The 19,238-nt window shown below is 50.8% G+C and overlaps 1 protein-coding gene across 2 annotated transcripts in view; it reads left to right on the forward strand.

The window, feature by feature from the left end:
* The first annotated feature begins 566 nt into the window (after window positions 1-566).
* Window positions 567-19,238, forward strand: part of PAX5 (paired box 5) — a 190,089-nt gene continuing 171,417 nt past the window's right edge. Inside the window, exons 1-2 of one of the 2 annotated variants that reach the window (XM_027105494.1) lie at window positions 567-923; window positions 14,144-14,309. In XM_027105494.1, coding sequence (XP_026961295.1) covers window positions 878-923; window positions 14,144-14,309 — 212 coding nt within the window. In that variant the 5' untranslated portion in view covers window positions 567-877. Of the gene's footprint in view, window positions 924-7,382; window positions 8,370-14,143; window positions 14,310-19,238 lie in introns of those variants that run through there. The other variant, XM_027105495.1, reaches the window with a different exon arrangement.

Here is a 19,238-nt window from a genome sequence, read left to right on the forward strand (position 1 = left end):
CAGGGACACAGCAATAGTAATAATAGAGCTGCAAACTGCGGTGGGGTGGAGTGGCTGAGAGCTCTGGAGGGCGGACGCCGCCCTAGGGGTGAATCTGAGGAAACTGGAACGCCCCCCTCTATGCCTGGCAACACGGCTTCCCTCTACACTCCTTTCAACTGCACCTGCTTGGCAGAGTGGTTAATTTCTTAAAAAACAAAAACGCGGCCTGCACCCTCTTACGTGGCGGGGTTTGCACCTAAAGGGGTCACCGGCCTCGCGCACAGAGCAGAGGACCGCGACACCCAGACTCAGGGATTTGTAAAAGGTGCGGTCGCGACGCCAGGGGTCCCGGCTCGCCTGCGGTCGGCTCCTTGCCGTTAGAACGCAGGCTAGAGCTCGGCTCCATCTGAAGCCGTCCGTCCCTCCCCCGCAACCCCCTATAAAAGTTCAGGGCGGCGCGGCGGCAGCATTGCTGCTCTCCCGGCCTCCCGCACTGCTGCCGGCCCGGCCCGGCCCGCCCCGTCTGGCCAGCTGAGCAGGCCGGGCCGCAGAGCGCGGACACCCTTTCCCAGCTCGGGGCCTGCAGTGCGGGGAGGCACGCTGGGGGCGCGGCGTGTCTGGGGACATCTTGTGATGTTGGCGAGAACAGGACATGATCTCACATGGCGAGAAGCTCTTTAGTTCCTTAATCATTTCACGGTGCCTTCGGACGCTTTTTTTCCACCTAAAACGTTTAGTTTCAGCTCAGTGATCAGCTACCCCAGCTCGGCGGGGGAGCGGAAGGCTTGAATTATTCCGACCTGCGAGCGGCCCCTGAGACCCAAAAAAAAAAAAAAAAGCACCAAAAAGTGGAAACTTTTTCCCTGTCCATTACATCAAGTTCTGAAAAATCAAAATGGATTTAGAGAAAAATTACCCGACTCCTCGGACCGGCAGGACAGGTAGGACCGCGATACGGGCTCTAGGCGTGCTAACTCAGAGACCCAGCCGGGCACTGGCCCTCAAACACTTCGACCCTGGGGGAGGGGGCGCGTCTCATTTTCGCAGGGATTGACTGCGCGACTGTCTGCGGCACGTTTCTTTTCTCCAATCTGTTCACACACTTCTGCATCAGTCCAAGTGTTTGCGAGTTTGCGTGTGTTTTTCTCTGTTTCTGAATGTTTATGTGGATGTTTATCTGGGAGTCTGAAAGTTTGTTTGGGTCTGTGTGTTTACATAGGGGCTCAGGGTGTGCATGAGTGACAATGAGCTTGTGATGATTATATATATATATATAATCAAAAATTTTGAGTGTGTGTTGAAGAATCTATGTGCCTGTGTATATGTAGCTTTATATTCATGAGTCTGTTAGTATGTGTTTATGAGTTGCTGTTCCTGGGTACCGTTCTTTTGAGTAACCAAAATGTGTGTCTATGAGTGGCGTATACATAATTTGGATGAGTGTTTGAGTGTACATCTACTCCTTTAAGGGATTGTGTTTCCCCGTCACATCCCAAGTGATTCTGGAAGTGAGAATAAGATGGTTACACCGACCCCTCCATTTTTGGATGTCAACAGCTGTTCACTGTGCACATGCCAATGTACACAAAAGTGCCTGCCTCTAGGCACAAAGATGGGTCTGGGACCTGTGGGGATCTGTTGTACTAAGTCTGCCATCAGTCAGGCTCAGGTTCCATTCTGTTGAGAGAACAGGAGTGAAGGTGTGCAGCCCTTCGTTGTGTGGTACACACTGCTTCCGTCTGTGGGTACTGTTGAGCTTACCATTTGTACAAAAGGGTCTCACGTTGCAGACACGACCTTGGCAGGTAAGAGGAGGCAGCCTACCTGCAGGCTAGTTGTGACATTTCTAGGGACCCCCAGCCTGCCTTAGCTCTTACTTAGACAAGCCTCTGTCACTGGTGTGTTTGTGTGTGCACGCGCGTGTGCGCTCAGGTTTTATCTTGTGGGTGCCTGGAGGAGAGCACAAGTAGGTGGACATGTGTGCCTAACTGGGGCATCCAGCTCTGAACCTATATGCACAGAGGCCTCCCTGGCACAGAGCCTGGTGTTCCTCCCACAGGCCCAGGCAGTGGGTGGCAGGGTGTGTTTATGTCTGAGAGGAGGTGGAAGGCAGCAGGAAGCTTGAGGTAAAAGCCAGTTATGGGCACCTCTTTTACTCATTAGCTCAAACGTGCTAAACCCCCATCCAAACACACTTCTGGCCCTGACAGAACTCCCCTCCCCCTATCCATATGGTTCTGTGAGCACCCACCTCTACCCCCGCCCTAAATACAGGTCAAAAAGCAGAGAGAGAGGTGGGGGGTGAACTTGTATCTGAAACCCAGGACCTAGGCATATATGTGTTTCCAAAATCATTACTGAAGAGAAGTGAGGGCAGAAATCTAAGAGGCAGGGAATTGAAGAGGATTCCCCAGGGTAAAGGCACAGGAAAGGGAACCTGGAATCCCCTTCTGCTCCATCCCTACTCTCCCCACTACTCCGCAGTGGGTCACTTAGTAGGTGAGACTCCATAGGTGTCTGCACTGGGGACTAGGGTGTGTGTGTGTGTGGTGTGTGTGTTGGGAACGGGTCAGAGGCCTGTGAGGGTCCACTAGAGGGTCTGTATGGCTGGCCCAGCTGCCTCTCCAGACAAGGTGCCTACGAAGACTGTAATTCATGGCGGTCGATGGGCTCTTTGATTAGTTCAATCGCCTGAATAATCGTTTAATCAATAAAGCATTTCATTCCTCTGCGAGACAGGCCTGGGTGGGGCTGAGGACCCCTAGGCTGGCCAGAGTTTAAAAATCTGGAGAGCCATGCCCCCTCTTCACCGACGGGTTGGGTGAGGGCCCTGCCTGGGAAAGGGCAGTATCTCAGGTAATACTATACTTCCGCCTGTCTGCACCAGCCTGGGCCGGGAAAGAAAAGAGAGCTGAGAAACTGGCCAGGATGGGGGCGTCTAGGTCTGGTTTTGGGGTTTTTGCTCAGGCCTCTCCCTTCTCCCAACTTCAGGACCTTGTATGAGTCGCTTAATGGCCCTTTCCCTCCTTTAGAACTGTATTCCATTCCTTCGTTTGACCTCAGTTTCCCCATCTGTATAATGGGGAAGGCATATATGCCATTCTAAATGTAAGCCCAAGGTCGGTGAGGTTCTACCTGAGCAAGAAGCCACTTAAGGGTATTCTTGTCTAGCCTCTTCCTTGTGGTACCAAAAAAGGAAAAACTGAGGTCCAGAGAGGGGCAGGGACTTATTTGAGATCATACAGAAGGAAGTATGGAGGGCGTAGGACTGAAAGGTAATTTTTCTGCCCTTAAACCTCTCATTCTTGCTGGAAAAGGCGATAGAGCTCCATGCATCCCCCTCCCCCCACAGCCTCCCTTGGAGGAAAATGACAATTAGGCAAATTAGCTGAGGTGAGGGTTAAGGAGTCCCAAGGCCAGGGAGACCAGGATAGGCTGAACACAGCCTGCGTGCTGGCATCCATTCCCCTAGCTCTGGAATGAGCCTGGTGGAATAATACCCTCTACCATGGATCTTCATCTTTAAGAACCTTGGGAGGTCTCATCTCAGGGATTCTTTTCAGACACATGGGGAAGCTGAGCCCTAGGAGAAGCAGGACTCGTCTTTGGGAGAAGTAAACATAGTCCCAGAGTCCCTGGCTTTTGAGGTGCGCTGGTAATGATAACAAACCCTGACAAAGGCACTTTGCACAGTTCTTGAAAAATCTGGTTAAATTTTCCCCTTTTTTCTCCCACTTCGACCATTCCTACAAACAGACTTGGGCCAGGCAGAGCAGACCACTGATCCAGGCGCAGGAATCATGCAGGAATTGGCTCTGACCCGACTAGCTTGTGTAACTTAGGGTCAGTTGCTTTCTCTCTGTGATGCTTTTAAAATGAGGGTGAGAGAGGACCCACCAAGTTAGGACAGCACTGCTAGGGCCTCTCTGGCTTTCTCGAACTGAGCAACCAATCTGAGCCCTGTAGGCCTCGCTTTATCCAAAGCACCAGAAGGAAGATGAGCTGGACTTGGGCTTCGGGAGTCGATTTCAGGCCCAGGGAGCACTGTAGCAGCCCCAACCCCCAGATGCCGCTGGGTGCAGGAGGGGCTGGCCCAGGGGGAGGGAGGGGGAGGCGGGGAGGGCGTGTGTTCCGAGTAAAGCCAAGTTTGTGTATGGAGACCGAGGTGGAGGTGGGCATTCCTCTGAAAGTGGCTTCTCAAACATTATTCTCAATGGGCTTTCTTTCAATAACAAAACTTTCAAAGGCAATTCCATTTACACAAGTTAAATTTCTTTCCGGGGGGTTTCCTTTCCCCGTCTCCTGCCTCCGCCGCTTAAGACAAGGCCCGGCCCAAAGTCATGCAGAGGAGGAAAGAAAGCACGCGACCGTTGGGCACAGCGACACCCTACCGCATTCAGCACAGCGTGGAGACCAACCCCCGATAGCCTCTCTCTCCTGGACGCAGACTCGTGGGCTGGTGAGCTTTCGGAGGCAGGAGTGAGGCGCGGTGCCCGGCTTGGTCAAGGAATCGCTGTGTTATCCCGGATAGTCAAGTAACTTCTCTGGGCCACCATTTGCTGGCCTATAAGGCTGGGTTAGGTGGCCAGGATATCTGATGGCGCCTCTTGGAGTTAGAAGTTCCGGGAGGCCGGCACGCTCAGGCAGCTGTGAATAATCCCATATCCAAAAGGAAACACCCTCTGCCCTGTGCACCACAACGTGAGAAAGGGGGCTGCTCTCGCCGCCCAGGTTAGGCTGCCCAACACCGTCCTGAAGGCGAAAGTCTTCTGTGTGAAATGGGAAGCCGACCTATTCCAGTTCAGGTAATTAATATATGTGGTTCCATTCAACCCTGGCAGCGCTTTGGGGGGATTCGGTCCAAGCCGCACTGGTATCGGAAGGAAAATCGGTGTGTATGGACATATCCTGGCTGGGTTTCCCCTCCACCCCCCCCAAAAAAAACCCCGCCCCATCATCCCAAGAGTGGCTCTGGAGAAACCCGTCTGAGAAAGAGATTTCCAGTTCACAGCGTTTCCTCTACCTGGGACTTGTTATGTGACCTTGGACAGGTAGCCTCCTGTCTTGGCCTCAGGTTTCATATCTGTAAAATGGAGAAGGCCTAGCCTCAGGGCCCTTTTAGCTCTAAGACTTTAGAATCTGAGTTTCTAGGCCTGAACTAGAGCGGGGCTGGAGGTAGAGGTGTCACTGGCTGCGACCCTTTGAGCATCCCCATACTCCCGCCTCTCCGGTGGGAACACAGAGCCGCCACGTCGAATTCTTAGTCCACTTTTGATCCATCGAGCGCCACCGGCTGGAATGAACGCAGGAACCCCAACCATCCTGGTCCCTCTGCGACATTGCGATCCTCCTGGTCCAAGGCGAGGGGAGTATGGTCGAAGATCAGGACAGGCGGGGTTCCAGACAAAGGAGAGATAACACCCACTGCCACCCCACCCCTGTGCATACGCAGCCTCCTGGGCCCGCAGATGACTTCCTGGGTCTGTTTTCCGCAGCTGTGCCCTGGAGGGGGTGGGGACGGTGTCACCGCCGGAAACTTATCTACCATTCAGGGGCAGCTGGATCTGGGGCAGGAACAGAAGACGGGTCCAAGGGCTGATCCCATGTAGGAGTGTGAGAAATTGGACGGAGGTAGAGAGAAGGGAGACTGAAGTAGAAAACAACCTGGGAGTCCTCCCAGGATCAACCTGTGCTCTGTCCTCCTTACAAGCCCAGAGCAGGCATCTCAGAGCCCTTGCTTTGGTGGATTTATGTTTAATATTAGAAGATCATCACTTATGAATTCGAAACGGTGGGTCTTGGACAACTCCCGTGAGCTGCTGGGACAGGGGAATCTTCAGTTACTATTCCAGGGCGGGGCTCAGGCGCACATAGGCTCTCACAGAACTATTGCCTCCTGGGTGTAGAATGTCTGTTGTCCAGTTCCTTTGATTGTGGTCCCAGAGCCTGACACGCCTGAGAAACTGAGTCTCTTTGGCCAAAGACCCTGCCCTTCTGGACCAAAAGAGTCCTGCTAGACATCCACTCATTTTGTCTTAAAAGCGACAAGAACTTACCCAGGAGAGGAAAAGTTGGGTTTTCTCGACGACAGAGCTGCAGCACAGTAGCACCCTTAGTGCAGCTCTGCGTGGCCCTTGCAGATTGAATGCGCCCTCCCGCTTCAGGGACTCTCATTAGCACTGGCCGGGACTGGATTCATTCAGTTCCCAAGAGGCCTTGCTCCGGATGCAGAATTACCCCTGCACACAGAAGCCTTCAGCTGTGCATATCACTAGCCCCCAAAGTGTCTGACAGCTCCTGGTCTGAGGCTGGAAAGAGGGGCTCACGGCTCAGTGCTTGGGCAACCTGGTCCAAAGCCTCAGATAGACCTCTCCCCCAGGAGCACCCTGGTTACTAACTTTAAAGGACTATGAGATTTTCCCCTTCTATGTCTCTGCCTACGGTTAGCTTAGAATTGGGGGCCCTTGAGTTAGAGCAGGGGAGGACGGTGGACAAGGAGGCGGCAGCGTCAGCTTAGTTGGCGCTTGATAAAACTATGAAATATTTCCGCTGGAAGGAGCCTTCATTAAAAACTAGGTAAGCCAACTCTGCCCATTTTACAGATGAGGAAACTGAGGTCAGAACGGAGCAGATGTGCACACACTACGTTTCCATCGCGAGTCTGATAGTGCTTAGATTGAAAGCCTGATCTCTACTGAGCTCCTTGTTTTCCTCCAACATCCGTTGTGTGTGTGTGTGTGTGTGTGTGTGTGCGCGCGCGCGCGCGTTTTCTGGAGACTATTTCCCCACCCTCACTCCCCACCCCCCATCCCCGCCTCGGCTGCCCTTAATCCCTCAGGGCATCCCTGGGTCCCAATGCCGCGGAGAGGAGGCCAGGTTCCTGCTGGACCTGCAGCTCGACTCTCCAGGCACTGTGTTGACCCCCTTCCCCCTCCCCCAGTCCGCGCTCCACTAGGCCTTCGCCCCGCGCGTTTGTCAATGAACGTGGCGCCGCCGCCTGGGCCCCGCCTCCCATTCTCTCCCATTGCCCAGGTATCGGCTAATCAGGCGGAGCCCGCCGGTTGCTCAGCCAATGGGGCGGTGTCTCGGGTCAGAGCCGGCTGCCACCGCTCTGACTGGCTTGATGAAGCGTGATTGGCAGGTTAGCCCCCGCCCCGCCCCCGCCCCCGCCCGGAGGGAGGCTGAGCCCCGGGCGGCGCTGTCCACACGCAGCGGGTCCTGAAAGCGGCTCCGGGGCGGCGCGGTGGCGCACTGTGCGCGCCGAACAGGCGGAGGGCTAGCGCCGGCGGCGGCGGCTGCGGCTGCGGCGGTAACGCTGGGAGTCAAAGCAGATAGAGGCTGCATCTCTGCACCGGCAGTCCCGGCGGCCTTGGTCTAGGGGACCTTTCGCTCTCTTCTGTGTCCCTCGCTCTACGCCTGGGGCAGGCGCGGCGGCCGTCCCGGAAGAGGCAACTGAAAGACAGTCGAACCAGACCCCCGAGAGAAGGCAGCGGAAGCTCGAAGAGTTGGTGGGTGCGAGACAGATACTCAGGCGAGGAGGAGATCGTCGCTGTTGTCCCCATTCCTGGTCCCGGCGATGAAGGAGCAGCGGGGGCCGAGGGAACTTTGAAGGCAGTGGGTCCCAGGGTGTGAGGGCTGCGGGATCCCGGGGACTCCAGAGTCTTGGCTCCAACCTCAGTGGCATAAGCGTCTCAGAACCCGCCAGGACCCCAGCGCCGCCAGAGAGGAAGTTCTTTGCAACTTCGTCCGAGACGTCGGAGAGCCGGGTGGAGAGAAGCTGCAGCGGCAAGTCCGAGCCCCAGAGACTCAAAGAAGCAGAAAGGGAAAGGATCCGGTGGAGACCGAGGGATCGAGGAGAGACTCCAGAGGCAGCGAGGCCGCGGAACCAGCCTGGCAACCCGCGGGCCTCGCTGCCCCCCGAGTGAATCCAAGGGCTGTGTGTCCCACAGGCCTCCTTAGAGCCGCTCCTACAGGAGGCGGGGGGGCTCCAGGCCGTCCCGGAGGCGGGCCCCTAAACTATGCCCCCGAAGCTGCGGGCGCCTTGGCCGCAGCTACCCTGGGCCGGGTGCGGAGCCGACGCCTGAGCCAGCCCGGGAGGGAAGCCACCAGGAGTTGGGCGCACCGCTCCCAGCCGGACTGTACTAGCGCCGTTCCCGCCTCAAGGCGCAGCTCTCGGCGATCTCCGGCAGAGCGGCTCTCAGAGAGGAACAGAAGCTCCAGCAGTGCTTTCTGAGCCCAGCTCGCACAGTTCCCGGCCTGGCGGCGCGGCTCCGTAGCCTCGCTGGGCAGCCCCTTGGCGCCGGGAGGCGGCAGCGTCGGCCGGCCTGCAGTCTGGAGCGCCCCGATGGAAATACACTGTAAGCACGACCCGTTTGCATCCATGCATAGTAAGTAGGCGGCGAGCTCGCTTCTCTCACTCTCCCGCCGGGACGGGGTTGGGGGTGCCGGACCGCGGGCAGGTACTAAGGACGGGAGGACCCAGGACTTTTGTGGCCGCGCAGTCAAGTTTGCAAAGTGCAGGGCTTCCAGGCAGGGGATGTGGAGCAAAACGCCTGGTCGACCCGGCCGGAGCACCTGGCACCGGGAATCCCGCCTCCAGCAACCGGTAGTGTAGGCAGCGAGCTGCAGTCTTTCCGGGGCTCCGGCAGCAACATCTCAGCGTGCCGGGAGATTCCTGACTCGGACCCGGAGAGGGCTTTGGGCCGGGCCAGTTGGAGGGTACGAAGTTGCAGGGAGAGGTCAGTCTGAGTCTTAGACTGCGCCCCACACCCCGATCGCGATGGCGCCTTTTTCAGCGGTGGGGCTGATCAAAACTGGGGCTTGGAGGGAAAGTGGGGCCCCAAAAGTGCCTGTGTGCTTGTATGTGTGGAGGAAGAGGTTGAGAGCTAAGCGAGGACACCAGGTTCAGAGCTCCAAAGGCATCCTGGAGTTGAGGAGTGGGATTTGAAAAATCAACGAAGTAACCGTCCCTGAGCTGAGCTTCTGCTTAGAAGCCTCCAGTTCATACAGAGACCCTTAAAGACACAATCAAGTCCTCTTCAGGACACTTGCCTCATGATGGCTTCTCCCCTTAAAAAAAAAAAAAAAAAAAATCAAGACGAAGAAGCCAATTAGTCACCATACAGGCACCCTCGCCTTCTGAAAGACATCACGTGTGTAGGAGACGGGAAGGGTCATTTTGGGTGCAGGCGAGACTGGCCGGCTGCCTGACCCGTCGGGATCTGCCAGTTCACCCATTAGCACACCCTCCTGTGAGATGAGCGCACCTCTCACGGTGAGTTAACGCCGGATTAGATTCGGAGATTTCGAGGAAATTCCAAGTGGAACGAATCGTATTTTCTTTCTGAGCGCTGCACAGCTGGGCTGGAGCAAGGCGCCAGGCTTCGGCGGCATCCAGCTGGGTGCCCAGCTCGGGCCCCCACGGGCCTCCGGTCAGGGAATTGCTTCTGCGCTGGGAGCCCTCCCCAAGGCTTCAGACAGCCCAGGATCCTGCTTACTTAGCCTTGGATCCCCTATTTAACAAAGGCAGCAGAGACCCGGCTGGAGAGAAGGCGAGCTTCCCGGGCGAATGTGTCCGTTTCTGCCCGGGAGGGCCGAATGGCCTGGTAGGCTGGGAAATGCTGATCTAGGCTGCGGGGCCGGCTGCGGGCAAGTCAGTTTCTCTTTGTGTCAGTTTCCCGAGTCCGAGATCATCCACCAAAGCAGCGGAGAGATTTGTGGAGAGAAGCGGATTTCTCGGATTCCAGCCCAAACGATTCCTCACCGTTTGGGGCCTATGCCAAAACGGTTTCCGGTTCGTGGTGACCCCAGCGCCCCCAGCAGCCGTCTCCTGTGCAGACTTAGCCCGGCTCAGGGGAGGCTCTGATCTCTCAGAGTGAGCCAGAAAGCAAAGGAGTTGGGGTCAGTACTCTGAGAGGTGACCAAGCCCTTAGCTTAGTCAAGGAGCGATTTGAGGACAAAATGAGGAGGGCTGCCCTTGCGCTTCTATCCTCGCCTGCAGGGATCCGCTTACTGCCTTCTTCTGCACAGAGCCTGGCGGCCCAGAGGTTGTGTCCCAGCCCTTGGGGAAATCACATCAGAACTGGTGGTCCCATGACTGTGCATGAGGGTGAAGAAGGCAGCTCCTTCCAGGTGCAGGTTAGCCAACCGCTAATGCCTGTCTCTGTCCCTCCTTGTCCCAGCTGTCATCTGCCCCCTCCTTGAGAAGTGCTCCCTCCTTCCGTTTTCAATTTCCCCTGCAGCATGGTGGGGGCTTGGCCCCAGCCTGCCTAGCTTCCAGAGCTGCCTTCTCTGGAAGTGCCGTTGGTTCTGACGCCCAAAGCTATTTGCTTGCACAATGTAGGCCCCAATTTGTTGGAGATTGAGTGGAGGGGTGCACAGTAGATCCTGAGAAGTTGCCTGGTTAGTAGGGGCTCAGACCATGTCCCACCTTCTCATATTCCTTCTTGGCCCTGGTCAGTTTCTTCCTCCAACTCCTTTCCCCTCTCCCCCCACTAGAGGGTGGCTTCTGTGGGGAGGTGGTGTAGGGGGAGGGGCAGGCATCGCCAGGATATGGGCTTCTGAGTTCTGTTGCCTCCACCCCCAGCTAGTTACCAGTTATAAAGCACTTTTATATCCAGTCTCCTCCCCGAGTGTCTTCTAAACTTTCAGCTACACCCATTTTACAGAGTGTGATCTTGAGGTCAGACAGACAAAAGGACTGACAGGAAGTTCACATGGACAAAGCTGGAGGCAGTCTTTTGAGGATTCACAGAAGGGGAGAGAGAGGGACTCAGATTCCAGAGAGTGGGCAGCGGACATCTGGGTGGCTGCACACAAGTGCAAGGCACTATCCGTCTGGTTTAACTATGTCTGTATCCATGGCCCCACTGTCCATGTGTGCCAGCACCTGTCTGTCAGAGAGTCCATTAAGGAGATTTCATCCCTGCCTTTCCTGTGTTCCTGTTTGCATGTTTGTGTGTCCCTTCATTCATCCTCTCTGATGTCAATAGGGGGAATTTCAATGACCCTGTGGATCCTGGAGTTGAATCTACCACTGAGTCAGCACAGACCTTCTCCCCAAGATGCTATGCCCAGGTGTGGTCTTTGGGGCTGTGGACAGGGGGACCCTGGTGGGCAGCATGTCCTTATCAGGGCCTGAGGAGCATCTGTGGAGTCCAGCCCCTTCCAGACCAGAGCCACGAAGGCCCCAGGGGCATCTGCAGTTCAACCCTTCTCCCCTGCCCTCCCCTCCTCCAAACCCTGCTCTGTTTGCCCTATGGAGGCGGGGTTGTGTTTCTTTTGTATCTGCGTGTCTGTTTCCTGGTCTTTGCCTTGATTTGTCTGCATCTGTCTCTCTGTCAGTCTCTCTGTAAATTCTACTTGGCCCTGAAAAGTGTAGCTGAGTCCATGTCTTCCCCTCCAGCACCTCCCACATGATGAACCCTCACTCAGCTGGAGTCCATAGGAAGTAGAGGATGGGACTTGGCTTCTCTGAAGAAGTGAAGGGCTGGAGCTGGGGGGTCCCAGAAAACAAAGGTCCCCCTCCACAGATGTCCCCTGTCTTCCAAATGCCCCCATGCTAGGCTTCCTCCGTTTTTCTCTTCTCTCTTATTGCCTCCCACTGTACACCACATTTACCTTTCTTTCCTTTCTCTTCTCCCCGTTCTGGCCAATCCATTCCTTTTTCTCCTCCTCTTCATTTCTAACCTGAGGCTTCCCTTCCAGGCTCTCTCTCCTTGCTGTGTGTCTCATTTCATTGAGTTCCCGCTCTTTGTACACTTGCCCTCACATTTCTTTTCCTGATTTCTTTCCCTGTCCTCTTGTCTCACTTCTCTCGGGTTTCTGGTTTCACTTCTTTCCAGTCTTGGGGTAAGTGAGAGACCTTGCCTTCTCAGACTCCAGTTTTAAATCACCAACCCACCACCCTTGACATGCTCTAATAGATAGGACTGGGAGAGAGGCAGAGGGCCAAGTGGGTTTGGGGGCCTTTCCAGGAAGTTGAGGGACATAGGGGACCCCCAGGTCATCCTGGGTCTGGTGTCAGCTGTGGATATGTGGATCAGACTCTGCAAGAGCATTGGTAGCCTGGCCTTTGAGGTCAAGACTAGAGGGTGTGGGGACCTGCTGTCACCTAGAGTGTCTGACCCTTAGGTTTTTTTCCATGATACAAACAGTCCTCAAAGCTCACAAATGTCCTGCAGGACTGCTTTTGGAATTTAAGTCCTCTGAAGTTTGCCACTGTGTTTTGGGCAGAAAATTTAAATTGCCAGTAGTATAGGGAACAGGCCGTTACAGATGGCTCCAATGCCTGGACTAGTAGGTTATCTCAAAAGTGTGCTAGGTGCTTTTAGCTTCCTTTTTGTCCTCTCAGATAAGCTTGTACCAATTTTCAATTTACTTGCCTCTTAAATCCAGCCTATTATTGAAAGATCCATATAACTCTTTTTTATTAGGTGCTCCCAACCCCAGAACAAAGCTTTCTTAAGCCCCTTGACTAGGGGTGGCTGCAGTCTTTTTGTTTTAGATGAACTATGTAGTTGTGTTCTTAACTGTAAAATTCTATTCGAGATGGTTTTCCTTTTTCTTATGTCTGGAGTGTTTTAGAACAATTAAAACTGTTTAAAGCTCATTTTAAAAATCAAAAAAGAAATTCAGCTTAGAACTAGAATTAAGTACTGTCGTCACCTATAAAATGGGTTTTTTTTCCCCCTTGAAATCAACCTGAACTTGAAAATTTGGGGAAATATTCAATTTGGACTCTCATGGTAAACTTCAGTGAATAGCTTTGGCAGTTTTTAGGAAATAGGTTATGTTATGGGTAGTGTTTCCCCCTCTATTTCAGATACTGTTCATGAACACGGATAGTAATTGAGTACTGGGGGGGAATAGCTGAGACGAGGTGGCTACCTTATGTTTTAGAGTTGGAGTGTGTGTGTGTGTGTGTGACCTCTGAGATGCCCTGGCTTCCCTGGTACAGTCAAGTCCCTGTCAAGTCCCAGTTTAGGAGGAGATTTCCCCCTCCTTGACCTCTGAGCTGCCAGCAGCATTGGTGAATGCTTGGACTTGGCTTCTGGCTTTTGACAGTCCTCAGTGATGTCAGTTAGTGGCTGATTAACAGCTACGAGGTCAATGGTGTTGCTACACTGGATCACTCTGTGTTTACTGGTTTGGGTCTTCATTTACTTAGATCCCTGTTTCCCTCCAGATGGACCTTAATGTAAGAGAAGGGAGCTTTTTGGGTGCAGGAGATACTTTCCCGAGCTCTTTTTACTTAAAATCCATCCCAGAGCCCTTGTAAAACCTGGGACTCAGAAGCCTTCTCCAGCTTCTTTATTTCCCCTGAACCAACTTAAAGCTGCTTGTTGATTGCAAAACACTCCAAAAATTCCAGGGAAACTCCTTTATAACAAATCCTGATACACTAGAGTGAAATGTGATCCTTTGACCCATTTCTTTCGTGTGCTCTAAGAGGGTACAGTGGTCAAGTCTGCATGTCAGCCTCACCTTTTTTGTGTATTTTTTTCCCCATCTTTATTGAGGTATGAGTTGCACCTTCTTAAAGAAAGGGTTTTTATCATGGCAATGGTTGGGTTTTGTCTCAGTAATCTGCAGATACTATTAAAAAAAAAATGTTTTTTAAAGTCCTTAGCCCTTGAATCAGATTGCTGATTTAAAAAGTATTTTCCCCCCCTGAGATCTAGCTTTATTAGAGCAGTCCTTTTCACTTTTAAAGATATTTGTTAAAAGGAAAGAGTTTCATTTTAAAAAATCTCTTTAAATTTTATGCATTTGGAAATGTATTTTCTCCCTAGGATCTATCTTAGACCTCAGCATCATGTATATAATAAGTTCTGTCCCTGGTATAGTTTGAGGTCTTCATATATTCCATTGTTAAAAAAAATTATAAAGAAAATGCTAGTAACTAAAGGAAACATAGTATGGAGATGCTTGCTATCAATAGCCCAAATGACTGGCTGAAGATGGACAAAGGCTAAGGTTAATTTTAAAAAGCAATCTGAGGTGTTCATGTAGCCTGCATGATCAGACCCCAGGCTCAAGATAGCCAGCCCGCAGCCATTTCTGATCAGAGGGACTCTGGGTACTCAAAGCAGTGTTTCTGCTCCTGTGTGACTGGTTCTAACCACCCTTTCTCTTGCCTTTTGTTTCTGATCTGTTTCAGGACATGGAGGAGTGAATCAGCTTGGGGGGGTTTTTGTGAATGGACGGCCACTCCCAGATGTAGTCCGCCAAAGGATAGTGGAACTTGCTCATCAAGGTGTCAGGCCCTGCGACATCTCCAGGCAGCTTCGAGTCAGCCATGGTTGTGTCAGCAAAATCCTTGGCAGGTAAAGGCAGACGCTTCAGGCTTCCCTTGATTTTTCAAATAATGACCTAAAACATGACCCAGAAGCTGTCCAATGTGGCAGTGTCATAGTGAGAATCATGGTGGCGCTTCTCTCACATGCATAGCACTTTGGAGTTTGCAAAGCCCTTTTGAGGCCATTCAATTCAAAGTAGCCCCAGGAAACTCCTGTTGTGGAACGGGGTGACTCAGATAAGAGGGTGACATGTTTTCTGAAAACCTGGTGAATTATTCCAAAGAACCCAGAAGTAAGAGGTTCTTGGGAATTTCCCTTCACATCTTTGGTGAGCTCAGGGCCTTAGCAGGGCTGGGTGGAAAATCTACAAGTTATAAAATCACATAACCAGACTTCAATGTTTCATTTTAATGTTTTCAAAAAGCACATTCCATTTTTAAAAGTCAGCTGTCATTTTCAGTTTTGGGTTATCATCTACCTTATTATTTTGGGCTGTAGTGTTTTCCTTCTGTATGTTTTGTTTCCTGCATAGTGACAGGCATCCTAAATATATATGAAATTAGAGAAGGGGAAAAAAAAAACCCCAAACAAACACTAACTCTCAAATCTGACATTTGAAAGGTGCCACTTGACCCGGCGATTTGCTGCAAGCAAAATACTAACAATGCCAATTCTCCCAGAGGGCTCTGCAGCCTCTTAATGCGCCTGTTTTTTTTTCTCGGGTGAGATGGTCCAGGGAAGCTTGTTTTGAGATGAGGAGACAAATCTACAGGGCGAAGTGACTGATTCAGGTCCATCTAGCCAGTCAGCCAGCACTCGGGCTGGGAAGAGGCCTTAAGAACTCCAAGACCATCTGCATCTCACGGTACTCCCAAACCAAAGCCGCAAGTGTGTTTCCAGGCATGTGAAGTTGTTATAGGTCTGCCCTGGCAGCCAGGAACATTCTCGGGTTTAGCTGTCAATGCTCTCTCAGGATTTCTCTTGCCAGGTCAGAAAACAACCTTTGGCCTGTAGCTTGCGTTACGGTTTGAGAACAGGCGCCTGAATAGAAAATAAATATTTTGAAGTATGTCAGTGCCATCGTGATTTTCTGCTTACTCTTTCCCTTCCATCGGCTGGAATTTAAGACATCCTCTCAGATGGAGGGAACAACAGTATTTAACCTTGAGGAGACTTGCTGGAGGCCGAGAGAAGAGGTTTCAGGGCCAGGGGTATGGCAGCCCCTTTAGAGACCATATCCCCCTGTTTATTCCTTATGCCCCTGCCCGTCCCAGGTCACTCTAGCCATGGAGGCTGTGCACTCCACTCCTGTTTAGTACTCAGCAGCAAACGAGCCCCAGCCCGAGTTCAAGGAGAAGGTCAGGACATCAGCGTGGTGTTTTAGTTAGATGGTGATTTTAGGCAGGAGGATGAGAGTGAAAGTCGAAGGAAAAAGAAAAAAAACTAGAGGAGAGGGAGATAAAGAGAAAGAAAAAACAAAACAGAAAAGAAATGGACTGATTTATAAAGAGAGAGAAACAGAAAGAGAAATGAAGACAAGATAGAGAGAGAAAAGAAAAATATTTTAGACCATCTCTGAGTGAATCTTAGATATCTTCTTGGGAAGCCTTCTCATTGTACGGAGGTAGAGAGAAAGAGAAAAAAGAGGCCCTTCCTTTGTTTTTGCTGAGATGTCTTTGCTGAGCCGACATTTTGCTTGCTATTTGAAATCTTCTCAGGGCAAGATGCTGAGCCCTTCTCAGAGGGGACATCCAGATGCCGGGTCCTCACGTTCTGGTGCCCGGGAGCCCTCCACATCTTCCCTGGGGGACTGAAGGAGAGAGACAGTGACCCTCCCAAGCCCAGCCGGCAGCCTCCCGCGGCCCGGAATAGATTTGTCACTAGGTAGAGTGGCACTCGGAAGTTACGCGCCGCTCGGGTGCCTGGCCGTTTAAGTTGTCAACAATAAATTGGAATTTCATAGCTCATTATTTTCATAACTAAGAACCACAGTGGACAAAATGTCACTCTAATTAGAACTGCCTTTTAAGAAACAAGTTCAGCCCTAAAACAGTGTGACTGGGAATTTCTGAACTGGGGTTGTTCCATCCACTGATTTTTTTTTTTTGGTCACCGAAGAATTTGATGGGCACACACAGGGTGACAGATTGTCGAGAGCGTGTGGTGTGTGGTGGCTGTGGCTTTCAGAGGCTGTATGGCAAGGCAGGCAGGGTCCCTGGGGCAGGCAGAGTCATCTCGGAAAGGTGGCGGTCTGTCAGGAGTATGGGCATTCAGTCCACAGAGCTCAAGGCTCTGGAGGGGCTCGAGGGGCACAGCCCGGTGGCATTTAAATCCACCCAGAAAGCTGGGCTGTTGTCTTCTTTCACTGGAGCCTGGCTGGGAGGTTCAGGCCATTTGGAATTGGGTCGTATGTTACACAGTAGTAAACACTCAGAGGATTTTAATCCGCAACACGTGCTCTTTATGTTTTACAAAGCTTTTTCTTAACCATTCTGCATTTCTGTCTTCACAACAGCCCTGCAAGGTAGGCAGGGCGAACATCCTCCCCTTATTATATAAATGGGATAACTGAGGCCCAGAGAGGTTGAGCTGGTCAAGGTCACACAGCGAGTTAGTATTAGAGCCACTGACTGGCACCTACACCTCTTTACTCTCAAATTAATGTTCTTTGCGCCGAACTGCACTGTGTGTTAGTGGCTATTGTTCGTCTTATTGTGTATAAGCCAAAGTGCTGCGTGCCTGTTTTGCTGAGATGAAAGGGTGGTTGTTTAGTCTGACACAGTTGCCAGTTGGGGTTTTCTGGAGTCACAGGGCTACCTTCTAAGTGCCTGGCCCATGTGTCAGTCAAAAGGAAGACAGAGACCTCTTGTATCAAGACCATAGCCTCCTATGGTTGGCCGTGTTAAGGTGGGATGGATGGAGAGCCATGGGCACTGCCATCCACAGCCATACAAGCAGGACAAGTGCTGGGGGGTGAGATTTCATCCTGCCACCCTCTCAGAGTTTCTGCATGAATACTGCAGTCCCATTCAGCTAATATATTTGAGCGCAGGGTTGTCTGTGTGTCTGAACCCCTGCCCCAAGATAGTGCCTTGTCCTAACAGACCCTCTGTGACTGTCGATTAAGTGAGTGAATGAGTGACAAGATGCATATGGAAATGCCTGGTAAACAGTAAAGCTCTCTACAATTGCATGGGATCATTATTAGTAGTATTAGTATTATTTTAATTTTTACAACTAAAGCAGCAGTTTGTTCTAGGGCAAGGAGCACTGGATTCAGAATCAGGTTTGAAAGCCCAGGACTGCTTCTAAGTTCCAGAAGGGAGTTGGGCAAGGTACTTGATCTTCTGATCATCGGTTTTCCCTTCTATAAAACCATGCTGGCCTCTCAGGATTGGTGTGAGGATGAAGATAATTCAAGGAAGACTCAGTAAACTTTAAGGCACTCTGACTAAATAATGAGTTGTTGTGTTGATAGTAACAGATATTTTTCTATTGTGAAGTTGAAAGGATCTGCCAAATCTGCAGAGATTGCTGTGTGCTTTGATTTAGATACTTTTTTTAGACTTTTGGCAAAAGAGTGTTTTCTTGGATATTTCTAAAACCTATCTGTGACTAATAACAAATTTTTAGCGATTAGAGAATGAAAGAGCACAGATTGAGTTTCGCTTTATGGTCCAAATTTGTACATGACTCACTCTTCTTAGTGAAAAACAGAATTTGTGCATCCACATCACTGGTCCCAAATTATTTCATCTGTTTCTAGACTGTTCACTAACTTGGCCCTAACCAGACTTACCCAAGCTGAGAAGCATCTCTTTAAATGTAACCAGTCATTGTTCTGGGTTACCTTTCCCACCCATCACATGGGAGAATCACCGCTTTCCCTTACCTATTATAAACTCTTGTTAGGTTTAAAATTTTCCAGCAGTTTCTAAAATGTCTTTTTCATTAAAAAATTTTTTCAACTGCAAGATAATCTTTGCAAGAGGAAGTCAAGAATTCCTCTGTCAATGTTGAGAGAGACGTCCAGTGAAGGCTCAGATTCAGAAAAGGAATCAAGTAATTTTTTTCCCCTGAAATATTCTTTCATGGCACTCTTTTCCCTGGTCTCGGTTTTACTGTAAAACTCTGACATCCTATTTGCATTAACAAGGAAGAGCTGATAGCATGGAAATGTCCTTGGAAACAGTGATTTACCTCAGGGGCGGTCCCTGGAAGAGCTGCGGTGACTTGTGGTTGGGTGTTTTTGTTTGTTTGTTTTTCTGATTGCTTGGGTTTTGACTTATACGTAACTCATATTTCTAGCTAATTCTGGAATCCAACACTCTTTGTAATTTTACACCAGGGTTCTTGTTTATCTCTTATGGAAAAAGAAGTTGCACTTTGGGGGACAGTTTCACAGAATGAGTCTGCTAGGGGATGGGAGAGCTGGCAAATTAAAGGCACAGGGCAGCTTTCTGGGGAAATTGTAGCTCAGGAGGCTGGGCCACAGTCCTAGTTTGGCCACTGGGTCTTGGGTGAGCCCGGGCAAGCCATTTAACCTCTATGGATCTCTGTTTATATCTGTAGATGGAGACCTATTTGTTCATTCGTTCACTCATTCAGCCATTCAAAACTGAATTTTGTGCTTTAGAAATTCAAAATTATGTGCTTTAGAAGTGTTGTGGAGATCAAAGGGGAAAACCAACTTGAAAGATTTCTGTAAACTGTCAATGGTAGATAAATGTGACAGAATTAATTAATTAATTAACTAATTAATTAATGCAGAGCATTCCGACCAGCGCTGTCCAATAGAAATGTAATGTGAGCCATGCATGATATTTAAAATTTTCTAGTAGTATAGTACATTAGAAAAGGAAAAAGAAAGAGGTACAATTAATTTTAATTCTATAGCTTATTTAACCCAATATATTAAAAAGATGATCATTTCAATAGGTAACCAATAGAAAAATC

The sequence above is a fragment of the Aethalodelphis obliquidens genome, unplaced genomic scaffold (genome assembly GCF_003676395.1).
Source record: "Aethalodelphis obliquidens isolate GAN/ISIS:26980383/991018 unplaced genomic scaffold, ASM367639v1 scaffold7, whole genome shotgun sequence".
Lineage (NCBI taxonomy): Eukaryota > Metazoa > Chordata > Mammalia > Artiodactyla > Delphinidae > Aethalodelphis > Aethalodelphis obliquidens.